The sequence below is a fragment of the Thamnophis sirtalis genome, unplaced genomic scaffold (assembly GCF_051295495.1).
Source record: "Thamnophis sirtalis isolate CommonGarterSnake01/CBP01778 unplaced genomic scaffold, rThaSir2_p1.2 scaffold_6, whole genome shotgun sequence".
Taxonomy (NCBI): domain Eukaryota; kingdom Metazoa; phylum Chordata; class Lepidosauria; order Squamata; family Natricidae; genus Thamnophis; species Thamnophis sirtalis.
In genome coordinates, this window is record NW_028261386.1 from 49,698,952 (window position 1) to 49,717,906 (window position 18,955).

The 18,955-nt window shown below is 37.6% G+C and overlaps 1 protein-coding gene across 1 annotated transcript; it reads right to left on the bottom strand.

Annotated features, from left to right (window-relative positions):
* Positions 1-1,152: 1,152 nt before the first annotated feature.
* Positions 1,153-18,338, bottom strand: HHIPL2 (HHIP like 2). The gene is made up of 9 exons (XM_014053226.2): positions 17,818-18,338; positions 13,250-13,902; positions 11,874-12,017; positions 10,714-11,045; positions 9,143-9,269; positions 7,872-8,017; positions 6,494-6,575; positions 3,262-3,344; positions 1,153-1,673 (listed from the first exon to the last, which is right to left on the bottom strand). The coding sequence occupies exons 1-9, from the start codon at positions 18,187-18,189 to the stop codon at positions 1,267-1,269; spliced, it is 2,346 nt and encodes a 781-aa protein (XP_013908701.2). The 5' UTR covers positions 18,190-18,338; the 3' UTR covers positions 1,153-1,266.
* Between the last annotated feature and the right edge of the window lie 617 nt (positions 18,339-18,955).

Below are 18,955 nucleotides of genomic sequence, written 5' to 3' on the forward strand. Positions count from 1 at the left end.
CTTTATTTGAGGTTGCAACACCAAAAAAAAAAACAACAACATCCCCTTTCACAAATTAGCAGATAGTCTGAGGAACCCTAGGCTGGTTAATAAGGCTCAATACCTGAACAGGGATTTCTCTATTAGCATATAGGGGCAATCTGCCTTCTCAAAGCAAAGTCTCCTCCATGCATGTTATGTTGTGATTCCCATAAGTCTCAGCCAGCACATACTGTATAGTAGCAATGCACCCGGGGTTGGGGGAGTTTTACTATACAGTAACACATCTGGGAGGCACCAGCATGGAGAAGGTGAGATAGATGAAATCCAGAGCGCAGTCCACAGGGACATGCATTTTAGAGATGGAGAAGACTTTGATGTATAAAATTTCCTCTGATTAACATCTATATTTTTTCAAGAGTCTCCCAGAAACCACAAACACTTTCTTTTTTTCTTTCATTCTATATTTATAGAAGAGAGAGAGAGAGAGAGAAGGAATGAGAATTTTTTAAAACTCTTGCACTGTATGCTATAACTCATTTTAAAAATTCAACTTTTGGGTTGGCATCATTGAAATATAAAGATTGAGTAACATTTGGTCATTTTGATTTCTGTTGTGAAAATGCAAACATTTTAAAATAAAAATTAGAAGATTCCATTCTCGGGATACAACCAGCTTTCCTCATTTGCTCAGCCCTTCTTCCTCTGCCAAAAATGAGTGATTAAAGTGCAGCTCTCTGAATCTCAGTGATGCTTTTTCTAAGGAAGTCATGAAGGGACTGGTCTTTCAGAAAAAGGGAGCAAATCCATTCTCACATGAGACAGTTGTATTTTTGGTGGACTGTAGTAAGTGCCCACTAGAGCAGGGGTCTCCAACCTTGGCCCCTTGTGGACTTCAGCTCCCAGAGTTCCTCAGCCAGCAAAATGCTTCAAAGCTGGCAGAGGAACTCTGGAAGTTGAAGTCCACAAGTCTTGAAGTGGCCGAGGTTGGAGACCCCTGCACTAGTGTCTGGTTAGATTCACTAAGCAATTCTCAGAGAAAGACCTGAGCAGAGCAGTTAACTGGAAAACAACTGGTTAAACTCCCAGTTGTAAACATTTAAACAATTAAACATTTAAATGAATGTACCACATCTGGTGTGGCTGAAAAGCAGCGTAGATTCAAGTTTTAAAAATTGTGTATAATATCTTTATGCCATTCTGATTCACTTTCTTGGAAGTAAAATGAGTCACTTGGCAATCCCATCCAGATTCCCTTCACTTGATTCTTGGGAGCATTTTGGATGTTCAAACAGAACTTCTTGCACTGACCCTTTCTTTCTTCTTCTTTCCCTTCTTTGATGTTTTCTCCTTAGCTGCTGATTTCACCTTTGGAGACTGTGAAAGTTTCTTCAGGGCTCCAGGTAATTGTGATCTTCTCTTCTGGGGGGGCGAAGTTCTTGCTCCAGAGATGAATGGTGCTTTCTCTTTTTGTGTTCGCCCATCAGATTTGGCTTGGGCATCCCGGCCTTTGGGACGCTGTGCTGTTGGCAGCTTTTTACCAGAACGTGTAGGATCTGCTGAGCCATGTTTTCTGTCAGATGCAGGCTTCTTCCGTTTCTGGCCAGAAGAAGCAGGGAGACGTTCTTTAGAACGGACAATTGTTTTGGAAGACTGGGTTGTAAGGCGCTCTTTGATCAGTTCAGGCACAGTCTCTGAGAAAACATGGTTTAAAAGTTCATAATTCACATTAGCAGATTGACAACTTACAAATGCTGCCTTAGAGCAAGCAATGGCCTTTTCCCATATTTTTGCCTTACTTGCAAATCTAGTGGAAGGCAAGATCACATTTTCATTCAACCACGGGCATTACATTTGAAAGGTTGATCTGGGTAGCAGATTAAAGAAAAAAATATGAACATATACACATCTTTTAAATGCCATGCCCATATCTGTAGCTATTTGGGTTTAAAAGTACAACTATACAAGAGGGAATCAGCAGACAATATTGCCTAAATCAAGCATTTAACGTACAGAAATAGCCTACAAAGCCATGGTTTCCTGTGACTAAACTCAAATTTAGCAGTACAGTTGCTGGAAATCAACTTACACTGCAGTTTAAGCTCCAACATAGGTTTTATATAGTTAAAACAAAAGTCTAGAAAGGAAAGAAAACATACCAATTATACCAACATGTGGTGTGACCACAGATATTTGCATTACCAGGACACCCCTCCTTCCTTCCTCCTCCCAACAATATTAAATTGCCAAAAGTTACTCACTGCTAATTTTCTATTCCAATAGTTTTTAATTCTGTATACCTTATGTGTATATTAGTCACACTATCAGAGAACCTGGATGCTACTTTTTCAAGGAAGGAAGGAAGGAAGGAAGGAAGGAAGGGTATCTAGATGCAGTTCTTTATTATATTTATCAGTTAAGGTAAGACTTAAGCACATTAAAATGTAGCACCACTATTGACAATGTTATCATTATTTTTTTTAAATGATAGCTAATTTGACAGAAAGTGTTTGTCTCTCTGAGAGCAGTTGTACCAAAATCAAAACCTACAACTAAATAATGAACAAAACCTAAGGAAAGAATAACCTAGAATACGAGGGTTGGCAGAGACCTTGGAGGTCTTCTAGTTCAACTCCCTGCTTAAGCGGGAGACCTTACACCATTCCAGACAAATGGTTGTGCAATCTCTTCTAAAACTTCAGTGTTGGAGCACAGACAGCTTCTGGAGGAAAGTCACCCCACTGATTAATTGTTCTCACTTTCATAAAATTTCTCTTTAGAGTTGGGGGAAATGTATTTAATTATTTAGATTCTCAAACCCAATCGTTACAGAAGTTACCCCAGTCTTGGTTTCCAGGAATTACTTGCTAAGATGCTCTGTTCCCTTTGCTTTGATTGCTTTTATTAGCTTGGCTCTTCTCTGTCCTTTCCAGAGGTTTTTTTCCCCCATTTGGGAAGAAAAGCTGCATCCATCCAGAACTATTTTTCCTTACTTCCAATGGTATTTCTACCACAAATTAAGAAGCACTACCAAATCATGCTATAATGTTATCAGTAAATGACCACAGAAATCATTGACCAACTATATTATCTGGACAAGGGACTATGTGTGAGAGGTGGGAATAGATGAGAAACAACGCACAATTTCTTGCGGAAGAAATGACTTCTTGTGATCTGGAAGAAAGTACTGAAAGCTGAACAAATCTTTCCTTTCAGTATGTCTGAATATTTGTACTATTACATAGTGAAAATAAACAGCAGAGCAAACCCTTATTGACTTACTTGCAGTTGGAACAAATGGAATCCGCTTGCTCTTTGTTTTCACTGGAACTGGCTTCTGTTTACATTTTCCTGGTGGAGCTCTCCTAAAACACAAATTGGATCACAAAAAAATATATCTGGGCAACTCAATGTGAATTTCGGGTTTTTTGCCCTAAGGGCTGAAGGAAGTTATCTAATTTTTGAGTAATTGAAAAGTGTGCAGTCTGAGGGATGCAGACCTTATGGGTCTTTCCAAACAGGGAAATCATTAAATACAAAGCAGGTGATAACGGTACTCAGAGAATTTGATTTCAATGCAAAAAAAGACATTTTGGCATTTTTACTATAAGCTATAATTATTCCTTTTGAATAAAGGGACCAAAGGACAGAATCCAAAAAGTCAGGACATGCCTAAAAAAGGATAGGTGTCAATAGTGCAATCGCCATTTTGACCCTTTTCTAGATACCCTGTTTTGAATCCTGGTGTTAATCCTTTCCTTGACAGAATAATGTCTTTAATTAAGGAAGTTGTTAATATATTTTCTAATTAAAATGGACATTACTCCTAATTTACATAACCTGCCAATGAGATCATAGTTGTGTTTGTATATTTTTCATGCTCTGCTAATTAACTGTGACTTTAAACACAGGCAGATATGTTGGCCAGAGGGAAGACAACCCATATTACAGCAGTAACTTTATTAGTCTAACACAAAATGTATTAAGACTTTGAAAATTGGGGGATTACTAAGAACATTTTGTCAGAAAAAAAATACCTGTAGTTATAGGAAAAAAGGGAAGGCAGACCTGTGGCTGATATACCATATTAACGTGACTGAAAGAGTTCCTGAGTAAATAAACCTCCCTTGACATCTGCCTATTTGTGGGGGGGGGTACCCCCAGAAGTGGCTAGAAAAGAGCTGTCATATGAATCTCAACATCAAAGAGTTGGTTTCCATAGTAACACTGCATAGTACTTCTTGACAATCATGGTTGGCCCACATGTCTTAAAGGAATGTGGTCCTTGAGGTATTAAATTCTAACCCTTGGCCTCCCTGGGATGAGGAAAGGGATAAACCAACTTCTGAAGGGTCACATCTTTCTCACCCATGTTTAAATCCTACATTTGGCCTCCTCAACATTATAGTAGTCCATACCTGTCACCATTTTATGTCCTAACTTTACTGAGAAAACAAGAGAATATTCTTAATATCTATTAAATGTATAGATATCTGCAACAGATGCCAATTGCATAGAATGAACAATGTTGATCTCTTCTCCTTTCAAATGTTTTAGTCAAAAGGATTTCACATTTCCTAAAACATATGTCTGCATACATACAATTCCTATTCCAACAACTCAAAATTATGGCATATTTAAAAGCTAAACCAGTAGCTGCAAACTATAGGCTCGGCATGCCAGTTTTGCTTTGTATGTACAAATAGTCCTCATTTAGTGACCTCATTAAGCAAAGCAGTCACTAAGTGAAATTGTGTCCGTGTTTATTATTTTACTTCAGTTTTTCTTTGCTGTACAGATCCACAAAAGCTGTATACGTGAGGATTGGTGGTAAAGTTACCATTGCAACCGCAAATGTTCATTAAAAAGAACTACATGTAATCATCTGAAATCAATAGCTCAAACACCAATCCTGAAATTTCTTATGTAAATACTTCCCTTTTTAAAAGTTTAAATTATATTTCCTACATTCATTTTTCTATCCTTTCATTTTAAAAAAAGCAGCAGCAATTTTTTTCTACTTTTTTTGCTGCTGCTGTTTTTCTTAATGTGGCTTTCTCTTGTATAGAATATCCAATGCTTTCACTTCAGGTCTATCAATGGAGTTTTCATGTTTGTCCTAGACTCGTTCCTCAGTTGCAGACAAATTCTATGGTAATCCTCCATTTTAAAATAAATACACCAAATTTAGATGGAATGGAAAGATATATTTTTGTCTGCTTTCCATGCTGTCAGTCCCGCAGAGCCTCCTACAGGCCAACTTTCCTTGAGTTTTGCTTACCACAGCCTTCCCTAAACTGGCACTTGGTGAGATACGTTGGACTACAACCTGCTTCAGATGAGAATTAGAGTCCAACATATCTGGAGGGCATTGGCTGGATAAAACTATCCTCTAAAATAAGAACAAGACAGAACAGGAAGAACATGATAGCTTCCATTGATGAAAACAAGATGCACAGAGAGGTGGACTAAACAGATTTTGGAAGACAAGCCCAGGTTTATCCCCTTGCCTCTTTTAAAACACTGATTACTTGGACCATTATTGTTGCTGTTGTTGTAGTGTTGGTGATAATATAAACTCTCTTCTGGATTGGGATTGGTGGGAGGAGAGATGCAGAGTCAATAAATTAAGTGCTTCTTAGTGACGACTAACCAACATCAAGAGTATGGGATGGCTCATACGTATGTCACACTAATATAATTTATTTGCCTTGGGGTTAAAATGATGAATAGACCAGGATGATTAAAAAGCAGAACATTGAACATATATTGATGTGACCAATAATTTTTAAATAGGGGTGCTTTTTAAAATTTGATAGATTTCACCACGTACAGTACCCTCACACACATGAACTGATGCTCATTTGACTTCTGAGCAGAGAAAATAAAGGTTTTGTTGTGGGGCAAAAGAATTCAAATTTTTGTTCAAGCCCTGTAAAGAAGCTGTTTCTGAAATCATTAAAACAGTCTTTCAGGTTGTTAGAGCATAAATTAGCGTTTATAACTAAATGCATTTCATCTGTTTCCATATTTTTAGTTCTTGGACAGTTTTTTCTGACAGACTTTGTTTTACTGAGAAGCAGCTGCATAACAGGAAGCTTCAATACGGGACTCATACAGGCTGTGCTCTCTAATCCAAACTTTCTCCACCTTGGCCATTTTAAGATGTGTGGACTCCAACTCCCAGAATTCCCCAGCCAGCTGAAGTCCACACATCTTTAAATGGCAAAGACTGGGAAATATGACTTTAATCTCTTCCTTTCCCTAATCCCTGAGGGGGGAAAAAGCTTTCCCAGCTGCAAAGGGGAAAAATACAAATAAAAGTTGTGCTCTCCTGCATTAAGAAAGAGCAACTTCTCAATAAAGTAAATCCATCCTCAGTTGTCATTCATGAAACTGAAGTCAGATTGATTCATGAGGGTGTCTTGGCAATTACCGGTACAGACATCTTTCTTCTCTTTTCTTTTAAAATAGCTCAAGAAAGAACTTTCGAGATCTTGGAAGAGGTACTAACCTTGCTGGATCCACAAATTTGTAAATAGAGCCACTTGGAGCATAGGCACTTGGATAAGATGTAGCCATAAAATAAAGTTCACCTGGAGACAACAAAAGAAAGGATGTGTATTAGAAACAGGACAAGACTGATTTAGTTCTTAGTTCTCCTTTGGATGGCTTGTGTTATAAGTCCCATCAGGCTGAAGGCAGCTAAGTACTATAACCATCCAGTCTGTCTTTCTTTCCCATTCTTGCCCTTGCAATTTCTGGCAGATATAAAGCTGGAAAGTTTTCAGCTATTGGTAGGATAATAAATATAGTTGATTTGGCTTTATTGACTGCTAATCAGCCTGCCTACCTCTAATATAAGCAAGAACAATGCTCTATCTTATGGGTCACATGACATATTGCAATGTTTTTCCCCTTTGTGGAGCTGCATGTGATGCCACCACTTTGACACCCCTGCCTACTCTATCTGGTATAGAACAATGCAGCATGAATGAGCAGACATTTCTCTTGGCATCTGCTCCTCTTTAAATTTTTTAAATTTAAAGTTTTTAATTTTGAAAGCACATTTTAATGGGAAAGTGGCATATAGTGTCAGCCTCAAGCATAATTTTTGGTTCTAGGTTGATCTGTGTGTCTCACATTAGTCCACAGGCATCCTTAGGATGTAAAGTAGGTGGAGCTGAAGCTCAGGACTTTTGGATTATGTCTATTTGATGGAAAACAAGACATAGGAAAATTAGCATATTAAAGAGAGCTCTGTGAGTCCCACAATCTTGGCAGGAGCAAGTTGCTTTCTGAACTGGCCATGATAGAAATTTTCCAAATATTCTAGTAGTATTCATTTTGTAAAAGCATCCACAGCAAGCTCTAAACATTTTGAGCATGCCTACTTATTCAAAAATGTTGTCTGTGACCAAAGGCATGCTTTGGAAAGTTAGCATAAAGGCATACCAGTTTAATTAGTTAATTACACATACAGTGTACACAATATGTGTAGACTGTCCCAAACAATTAAAACATCTTAAACCAAGAATAAAACAGAAAACACAGTAAACAAAATTAAATAAAAGATGCATGCATACCCAATAAATTCAAGCCAAATGTTTAGTAGAATAATACTGTTTTAACTCCTTTGTGAAATCTCTCTAGGGAAGCTTGCTCCAGATGTGGAGGTGATTATTAAAAGACCTATCGTCTAGCTTCTACCTATAAACCTGTCATGAAGGGTAGGATTTCCAGCAGATCATCTCTATGGTTTCAAACCAAATGGCAGATTCAATTTTGCCAAGGCAATGATTTAGGTAACCCTGTACTAATCATATACTTTTTTTGAATTAGGTCCTCCAAACACCCCATTTTTAAGATATTGGAAATAAGAAACAGGTTACCTGCTTCATCCTCTGCAAAAGAGATGATAAATTTGCTGTACGAACTCACAAGCCCTGGAAAAGCACAGGCTTTTATGCTACCAATGCAAATATCTTGTTTTTTCCATGTATTTGTTCTCTCATCTTCCTGCAAAGCCATAAGTCGACTGAAAGGAGAAAGAAAATGAAATCTTATTTTTATTTTGCAATTCCACTATAGTTCAAAGTTTTAAAAAATAATGGTAGTACACACAGTTAATTTATGCAAAAATGAAATTAAACCTTGGTTATCCTGAGCCTGCTGCATTCACTTACGAAAGGACACAGGTCCATGTTGGAACATCTGCCTCCATGCAAAAGATTCTAGGTTCAACCCACCAGCCTCTCTAAAAAATGGTCTTCAGAATTTTCACTTGAAAACTTAGACTAGAACTTCAATATAACAAAACAAAGATCAATATTGTGATCCAATATACATAAGACACTTCCTATATTTCTCTATTACCCAGAAATAGGGAATTTGTGACCCTTCAGATACTGTTAATTAGAGTATATTCTCATCATCCTTGGCTACTGAACATACTAATTAGATGTGATGGGAATTAGATGTGAAGGGCAATAGCCATCTATTGCTCTATTCCATTTAAATAATTTGCATATATATTTTGCTATCAGAACTGGTTCCATGAGTAATTTTAGATGTAGATTCATGATCTTGTACCCATGGGAAATTCACTCATTTTCAGATGATTGTCTTAAAGGAATGGTTACCTGAATATTTGCAACTGAGGCATAGTAATGCCTGATGAGAACTGTCAAAAACTATGTGATAAAACTATATATACACAGTCACAGCAATTAAAAAAGGAACAAGGCCTTTAGAAAGATGGGTTGAACTTCTCTACCATGGTCACTTCATGTATTTTCATATTTTGCTAGCCACTGGTCTTAACCTAATGGGGTCACACTATTTTCAAATATATAATCCCAGATACACATTTGGGCTGAATGTGCTAAAGACCTGTAGTTTGGGCAGCTATAGCTTGAAGGAAAAGCTGATAAAGAACCTCTTACATTTGGTGGGAATTGTAGAATTGAATAAGCATAATTATCTCACCTCAATGTAGTGTATAAATTTAATTAATAAATAAATAATCATAATGGATAACACTTAGAATAGTCAAAAAGAAACAAATGTTTTACATACTCAGGCAACATAAACAGAATCTTATCTGATCATAAGTTACACACTTTAGTGTATTTAAAAGTAAATGGAAATAACTGCCCCTTACCCATTCATAAAGTCGCCAAAAATGTAAAGACCATTGAGGTTTGGAGATTCACACCCTCGATAAACATATCCACCAGTGACTGATTTTCCTACAGAACGTCCATAAGCAAATATTGGAAGTACATCCTCTGTTACAAAGGAAAAGAAGTTACCCAACTGAAATTATTGGATTATCTAAAAAGAGGCAAAAATCTCCTGATCGAGAGCAATGCCAGTGTTAACTTCTGATTATTATTTACTAATAAGAATCTACATTTCCAGGATTTCAATCCTTAAATAATCAAACCGGCAGAGGAGGAGGAACCTCAGGATTTACAACTATACAAAACAAACTCACGTTAAGAAAAGTTTATTGGGTTCCCCAATAGTATCTCAGAAACAGGACAGTGCCCATTTCAGGGCATTCACTTAATAGTAGTATAGAGAACCCTTTCTGTGAACACTACTTCCTTAATCTATGAGCAATAAGCATGCATGCAAGTATTGTTTTCTACTATGTGTTACCCACATAAAATTTATTTGCATGATATTATTCTTGATTAAGTACACTAAGTGTTCTTAAGGTATTTGTCATTTGACCCAATGATGACTGCAGCATACTATGTAAACAGTCTTAACAGTAAGAGGCCTGCCCAAGTATCTATTTAAAGATTATTTGTTTGTTTGTTTGTTTTGAGAGGTAAACAAAATGTTAAATGTTTACAGGCAAGGCTTTCTACTTGATTGACATATGTAGAAGTAACATACTTATTTAGAAACTCAGGAAAGGTCTTAGCTGCAGTGTTTGTAGAGTAAATCCAGGGAAGGCCAAATCCCTAAATCAACATATGGTTACAAGCTGCATGAACCACCTTTTGATAGAGAGGTGCAATTTGTGGCACAACTCCACAGCACATTTTGCCATTTTGAAATAAAACAGCCAGATCCTGAGGATGCCTGCATCTCTTAGGAAATGGATAGCTTAATGTAGACTTGTGATTTGACAGACCCTGTTCTCATATGCTCCACTCCAGTTTTTTACAAGCACATAAAGATGCTAACTAGTTTTCTTTAAAAAAAAAAACATGATTTGGAGAACACATAATCCCACCCACTTCCTAATATTTTAGTGCTGTATCTCATATCCTCCGAGTCTTTGTGCCCAGGCAGGGAGTACTGGCAAGGCTTTGTTATATCATTACCTGTTCTAGGGAGCAGGCAGACCAAAACAGGGCCACATATTGATGAGAGTTAGCCTTTTCTGCAACAGTTTCTCACCAACAATTTTCCTTAAGTATGCAAAATGGCTCAATTGATTAAATGTAGGTGGTTCCATGACTGTTGGGGTGGAGTTATGTATGTCTACTTTTGATTAGTTAATTCCTTTGATTGTTTTCAGCAATAGGTTGACCCTTGCTGTGGGGCCTTCACTTACTTCTAAGGATGTAGGTATGTGTATTGTGAAGTTACATGAAAGGTGTTTCCATGCCATAACACTGTTTTTATTGATTTAATGAAAGTAATAAGCTTCTATAAGATGCCTACACATTGGCGTTCATCTTATTAGCAGTTCTGGGATGTTATAATACTTACCTAATGAGGAGTTTTGACACAGTTTTGTATCATAGCACTCAAACCCTTCCTTGGCTCTCCAACCATAGTTCCCGCCTTTAATAATTATATCCACTTCTTCAAACCTGTTCTGTCCGACATCTCCACAGAAGATTCGTCCCTTTCCCCTGTGACTGAGTGGATCTCCACGATCCACAGAGCAGCGCCACATGTTCCTTACACCGTAAGCATAGACTTCAGGGCGAGCTTTGGGATCCGAGGAAAATGGATTGTCATGGGGAATGCGGTAGGGCCTCCCCTGGGGACCTTTTCCTTCCACATCAATCCGTAAAACTTTCCCTAACAAGCTACTCCTAAGAAAAAAGCAAGACATAAGAAGGCACTGTTAAAGGCATGGACAACTCATCAAATAATTTAGTAGTTGTGAAGTAACCTCAATAGAGATTTAGCCTGGTTTGGGAAGCAGAGGAAATCTTGGTTCATTATTTTTTTTCCATCCTGGAACTAATCTCCTGAATGAAATTTTAAGCCAAAGCTGGATTTCCACATTCAGAATACTAATATTTACAATAACATACTCAAATGTGAGCAGTATTTTAAGAAATCTAATTGGTTTGTTTGTCTGTTTGTTTTCGGTGCGTTGAAAATATATTATGTTCTGATAAATGTTTTCCATTGTTTCAAGGCACTATTGACATATGCAGTTAATAACTTCATTTAATAGATTATATTAATAGATTGCAGCATTATTTGAAAAGTGCACACCTGCCATTTTATCAATATTATTTAAAACAGTTTTATTAAATAGTTTTTTTTAATGATAGAAAGATTTTTCTCCTTCGGTTCAATCAGATTTTTGGAGACTGTCTGGACAAATCCCTGAAGTTTTCTTGGTAAGGTTTTTCAGAAGTGTTTTGCTGTTGCCTCCTTCCTAGGACTGAGGGAATGTGACTGGTCCAAGGTCACCCAGCTGGCTTTGTGGCAGGACTAGAATTCAGTCTTCCAGTTTTTAACCTGATGGCTTAACCACTATATCAAACTGGCTCACAATATAGAAATTAAAGTATAATAAAATTTAATTTGCAATAGTTACAATAACTAGCTTTATTAAACTGTTTATATCAACAAACTTCCCATATAACCATTCCTATTTAAATGCAATGAAAGGCAGATATATTTACTTGTTTTGAGCATTTCCGAATTTACCAAAAGGGTCCCCAGCTTTCCCTCCATCTCCAGTAAACAGATACAAGTAACCGTCTAGTCCAAACAGGATCGCTCCACCATTATGATTTGCAGCTGGTTGTTTAATCTCTAAGAGATTCCTAAAGAAGAAATGAGAAACAATGTGCAAGGGGAAGAAGAAGAAACAAACATAGATAAAGTTGGGTGCCTTGGATGGCTTTCAAGGATTTCCTGCAAACAGATTATTTATTCAAGCATTAATCATAACACCTTATCAACTTAGTGCTTTTGTTTAACTTTTCTTACACTAAACAAAGAAAGGACATTAGCTTTTTTTTCTATTTCTATGTTTCTACTGAAGCTGATCATAGGCACATGATAAAATCTGGGTCAGGACACAATGTCCATCAGCATCTATACTTCCCTGATAGTAGGATAGAGCCACTAATTTTCGGGCAAAGTTTAACGGCTCTTCTATTATTTTTGAATCCAAACTGCTAGTCAGCATAACTCTGAATTGCTGCTGCTTCTGGAGTATGATTGAAGCTCTGAATGGTCTTCTGCATAGGCCATTGTCGACTCAGAATGGACTCATGACTCTACCTGCCTTTTGAAATGGGAATATTCAAGCATGGTTGCAGGATTAAAAAGAACATGATCTCATGAAGCTTTTTTTTTTAGGACTTAGCAATAGCAATAGCAATTAGACTTATATACCGCTTCATAGGGCTTTCAGCCCTCTCTAAGCGGTTTACAGAGTCAGCATATTGCCCCCAACAACAATCCGGGTCCTCATTTTACCCACCTCGGAAGGATGGAAGGCTGACTCAACCCTGAGCCAGTGAGATTTGAACAGCCGAACTGCAGAACTGCAGTCAGCTGAAGTAGCCTGCAGTGCTGCATTTAACCACTGTGCCACCTCGGACTTCTCTGTACCTTCATGAATAATCCTAGTTCTGAATCAGACATTGGTTGATCAGCTTGTAAATCAGGACCCTAAAATATCAGTCATGCCATAATTCAGTAAAAATAACAGAAAACCCTGTTTTAGTCAGATTCAGGGTCACAAACAGTTTAAGAACACGGCTCTAAAATGATGTAGACTAAAGAGTGATGCGCACCATAGATAGATGTATTCTTGGCTTAACACCACAATGTTGCTCGTCTTGCTTAGCAGCAGAAAAATAAATTGCATGTATTTGTAGGATTTGTATAAGTGGTTCTTAATTTGATTTATTTATTTTTGAAATGGGTTATCCATGGTCTTAGTATTCTATTTTGGTCTATCCTGTCATATAACGTTTTATATAAATGAAATGAGAAAATATGTCCTCAACCTTGGAAGAAAGTAAGTAAGAAAAGGAGTTATTACCTTTCTGTGGTTATATCGGCCTTGTTGACATCAGCTGTGGAAACCATCAGTTCACTAATCCTGATTTTTTCCACCTTTTTCTTGTCCTGGTAGGAGTAATAGATGTAGAATTTCCCGTTTTCTTTGTATTGGGGATGGAAAGCCATCCCAAGGAAGCCCCTCTCATCCCCAACCCAAGGGGTAGTCAGCACCAATTGCTTAATGTCTAGAAAAGGTTCTTCTAATCTACTTCCATCTGGGAGGTAAACCCACACAAGGCCCATTTGTTCAGCTACAAACATCCGATGGGTATTGTCATTGGCATGCACCATGAGCACCGGATTCCTCAGCCCATTGGCCACTTCTTTGAGGCACAGTTGAAGGCAGCCTTTCTTGTCTGCCACCACAACACCCAGATTATTGTTAAGGTCAGTGTTCCTCAGTACATCAGGAAAACAATAGTCTTTATCCTGAATGTTTATGATGTTGCAGAATTGGGTCCTGTTCTTCTCACACCATTCTTGAATGTGCCTGTCATTTGTAAGCAGTGTGATTGCAGAATGGCAGTAGAGGTGGAATTCTGAGCAGTAGTCAAAACAAAGGCCAGGGAGGTTTCGAAGGGGTGTCTGGGGGTTCTCGGCATCGTAGAGATGGGCCGCATAGGGCGAGCATTCCTGTTCAAGATTACGGTAATACACTTTGTTATTCTCTGAAACATTATGGGGTGGACTGTGACTATTTGCATCTGTTTAACTCAAATGTGAATAAATAGTTATAAAGACATTTCATATCGGCAGGACTTCATGTTTTTAAGTAATACAATAATCTAAAAATATTTCTATTTTTTTCCTGCAGAATGGAGGAATAAATAATACATTGGATCCAACATAGTCATTAACCCATTGAATGCAATGTGGAAGATTAAACCTGGACTTCTCTGTTGTGCATACAGATTAAGAATGTTTTGTTTGAGTCCATATGGGTCTTCCATGTTCTTTTAAATCATGTTACCTGTAGGAGAATACACCATTTGAAAATCTAAAACAAGTGAAACCTACAAAGGTGCTACTTATTTAAAAAAAATAACTGAATAAATCAATACCCATTTTCCCACCATTTCCTTAGGTTTGTGATCTATTGCTTAAAGTCCAAATCTTGTCTTGTGCTATGTTTCTATATCCAAGAATACAAATAACATCCATTGTGACTAAGCATGGCTAAAGTTAAGACATTCCTTTGGGTTGACATAAGTATTAAATTGCCTTAATAATTTTTAAAAAAACATCACTCCTGCTGCTTTTCATTTTTCCATGTGAGGTGGCAATTTAAGGGGTGTTCTGTTTGCTATTCTTATTCTCTCTAAACAAGAATTGAACATATAAAAATTTCATTCCCACAGTGTACACTGTTTAAGGATTCCATTTGCTCATTTGAAAAATTTCCTTCCACTACATAGGGTTTAATTTAATCTACATAGAATTTGTGGTTAGCAGTGTGTAAATGCTATATTCTAGATAGCCACTGTAAAACATTCTCTGCTTGTGTAAGAATCTCTCTATCTCTCTATCTTTCTTCCTTTCTTTCTTCCTGAGAGCCCCTAATATTAGATTATCCAGATGTTGTTTAAGTATACTGCATCATATTCCTTTCCTACAAAATAATGTCTTGAAATCAAATTCCCATACAGCTGCAGACCTTTTTAATCAATCAAAGCTTTAGAGAACAATCCTAATCTGCGGATTGAAATTCAGAATGGACAAAAATATTCTCCCTTTGCTTATGCCGAAATGTTCTGCTGGAAGGCCAGGAGAATTGCGTTTATACATGTTGATCTGTTGGTGGTGATGTTTCTGCCAGTAGAACCCCAACCAGGGATTTTCAGGGATATACCAAATTAGATCAGATAAATCCTTGAATTCTTTATCCTTGGAGGATCCTTGGATTGGACCCTCCAAGTATCCCAGTCTGAAGCTGACCCCAGTTAATTTTCTATTCTTGAATTCAGGAATCGGGTGGAATTTCAAAGACTCAAAAGTTACTGGTGGATCGTCTTCCATTTTACTTTCATTCACTCAACTGTTTTGCCCCTAATGAGAAAAGGTCCACGAAGGATTTAAAAACAGAATATTATGATCTTTGGGGTTTCTATTTGAGAGAGAAAAGATTAAACATCTTTTTTTCTTGTAGAAGTTAATAACAATTTTGTTTATTAATTTATGTAAACCTTCAAAATGCATTAGTCCACAGCTTTCAGCAACTACAGTGAATGGCTGGAAATTTAGGGAGCTGAAATCCAACATATTTGGAGCTGCCTAATTAGAAAGGGTCAGTGTGCCAAGACATAACAAGCATGATAAAAGATCCAAATAGACATGATTCACAGCACAACCCTGAATAAGTCTGCTTAGACTACTGACGTCAAGAGTTTTTGTATTAGGAAAATGAATATGGGATTCCAACAGTGATGTAATTAAAATGTATTTTATTTAAAGTGCAGATTCATAATGCAAACTCATCAGCTATAAGATGGTAATAATGAAACTTGGTACAGAGGGGCAATAAGAATTAGGTTAATCCTTTTCTCTCCAGCTGTGGCTATTTAGAAAATTTACCTTCTGAAGTTTGTCTTTGCACTGAGGTGAAATCTACTACATAATCCATTTTTTTCTGTTTTGTTAAAAAAAAAAGTGGCTCCTGCCCTCTGGAATATCTTACCCCCTGAAGTGAGATCGGCTCCCATACTTCTGACCTTCCACAAGGTTATATCTGGCTGTTTCAGATGGCCTGGGGCCCCGGTGGGGGCCGGGGGAGTATCACACTGGAGGTGGTTGATTAAGAGCCAATCCCACCTTCTCCCCCCCCCCAATTCCTCCTCTTCTCCATCTTGTAACTGTGATTTTATTTTGTTTGCATCTTCATTTTAGCTCTGATTGTTTTAATGTTGTTATGCCATAAGCTACGTAGAGTTGCTTCAAAATGAGATAGATGGCATAAATTTAATAAATAAATAATAAAGTCTATACATGAATTGCAAAACTGCATTGAACCTCACAATAACTTAGGGTTCAACAGCTGTACAATTATTTTCACAATGGAATCCTGAAAACAGTTCTATGTTGACTTAACAATATCAGGACATACCCTATACAGTAATATAGGTCATTGATGAAGGCATGGCAAGCTGGAAGAATGTTGATTGTTTTGTTTTTTTGTTTGTTTTGGGGGTTTGTTTCTTTGTTTTGCTGCTCAGTGCTGGCATATGGTAAACCACAACAACTTGGCTTCTATTCAGAAGGAAACCCCATTCTACCCTTAATTCAATGAATACAGGAGTCTAGGAAGGGCTCCACCAGAAAATCATTCATTGTTCTCCTGCACACCAGTGGGATGGCTGGTTTGGCAAGGAAGGGAGCAGGCTAGGAGACAGAGAAAGGTGAGGAGGGTGGAGGGTGGCTGTTCCAACAGTTCTATGAATCCAGCTGTCTGATCTAAGACTGTCTTCAGGAGCATGGCTATTGCAGGTCATTAAGAATGCAATCTAAATGCCTTATTTATAACAACCAAAAACAAAAATACCAAGGTCTGCGGGTTGATTTGATTCATTTGCTGAGTTTCTACCTTAGTCCGCATTTGAAAAGACACAAAAAAAAAGGCATTTGGTTTTAGCCTGGAACATGAGATAATCAGCATGATCCTTTGACAGAATGCAACTTTTTTTTATTTCATCAAATGGAACACTGTGGATTATTTTTTGTTGCACCAGGATATACCATTCCATAATCTCCTTCCTGAGCTCACAACTGTCTTGCAGGGGAGGCTTAGCTTGACAGACAAGCTAATTCAAGAAGAAGATTATCATTCTTCTATAAAATGATTTGAGAACATTTTTTATTCTTGTAGCGTGCTTTATATAGATAGAGATATGTAATTTATTATACTGCTGCTACTGTCTAACAGACTTATACCAAATCAATACTGTATGAAATTTGAAAAATCTGCTTAGCAGGGACTAAAATGGTGTTAGTCATAAGCACTTATTTTCTTTTCAAGCTGTCTTTACATTTTTGCAGAGAAGAGAAGAGCAAATGAACATTACTCTCTCCAGCTGCAGCTTCATACTTACTTGGAACTGTGAATTCATCAGAAGGCAAACTTCTACTCTTGATTCATCCTTGAATTATTGGTTTAGTTTAACAGAATCTTTCCATTATAATATGGTTAGCATCTATCTATCTATCTATCTATCTATCTATCTATCTATCTATCTATCTATCTATCTATCTATCTACCTACCTACCTACCTACCTACCTACCTACCTACCTATTTAAATTATATCATTGTCCATCTCATAAGCAAATGATTCTGGGAGATATAACTAAAACAACAATTTGCATGCAAAGCAAATTTGAAGAATTTATGCTCATTCAATAGCTCAACTTACTTACCAGCAGAAAAGTTCTCCTGGGAACCTCAAATGCAAATTATTAAATTACCATTTCCATCATTTCTCAGAAAGGCCAAAACTGCTAACAATCATCTCCATCACAAAGGCATATGAGGAAGATGAGGCTACTCATCACTATCTTACCTGGCACAAGATATCTTTGATGAATCCTCCACATAGTTTTTGGGCTTGGGGATCAATGTAATCCATGATGTCCCAGTATTTGGCAGCAATGTGGTTGTCCTTCTCTTGCTCACAACAGCCAAATGTTTCATAGGCAGAGCAAAACTCCAGATGGAATGGAGGCTGGAAAGGAGGACCATAATCCAGGCACTGGGGATGGCCCAGGACAACTGCAGCATGGTGCAAAAGTAGTATGGAGATGCAAATGAGGAAATAAGTTGCACAAAGAGAAATCCTGGAACTGTGGAGGCTTAAAGTAGTTTTCTCCCTTGGAGGTTTCCTGGGGTCATTTGAATCTGATATGTGTCCATCTGGAAAATGGGGTTTATTCATCTTCTAAGCTGTGATTCATCAGCATAGAGCCCAATGTTTGCTTAGGTTTGTTTTCCAGGCATGCAGGCATATACCCTAACCCCTCCCTGTCTCATTAAGTTTGCTAATAGTGAGCTGAGAAGCAACTTTCCAGTCCGCCTCCTTGCAGTTCCACGCCTCCCTCCTTCCTTTTTCACAAAGTTATCTGTTCCCTTGAACACCATAGATTTCATCCAAGAACACATCCAAATAGAGATCGATAAGAGGCAAATAGGCAGACAGAGTGAAGAATGACAGCTGCTGCAGCCTTATGGGAATATCTGGTCTACGGTTACAGGGGAGAGAAAGGATCTGTTTTTTCCAGTTCCAAATGATTCCCAAACTTCAGCCAAATAGCTCAGAAGGAAGATGAATCATGTTCATCAGTTACGTTCCCATTCCAATTTATTTCAGCTTAGCCATACTGAATTCTAAAGAAACACAATTCCCCCTCCACATCTGACCCTAAGCATATTGAAACAAAAATAGGATTTTTAATCATAGGTAATTTAAAGGAATTGCTTCTCACTGCAACACTTTTGGAATAACACTACTTCAATATATTTCAACCTCACAATAATATATTTTAAATGGTTGAGAGGAACAGATTCCATACACACACACACACACACACAGTGTACACACTTTGTATGCTAGAGATGCTCGCCAACCAAGGGAACCACAGGATTTTTTTCTCCTGAGCTATGGCATCACATGAACAGAATTTTTTTTTTTGCATTTTATTTGC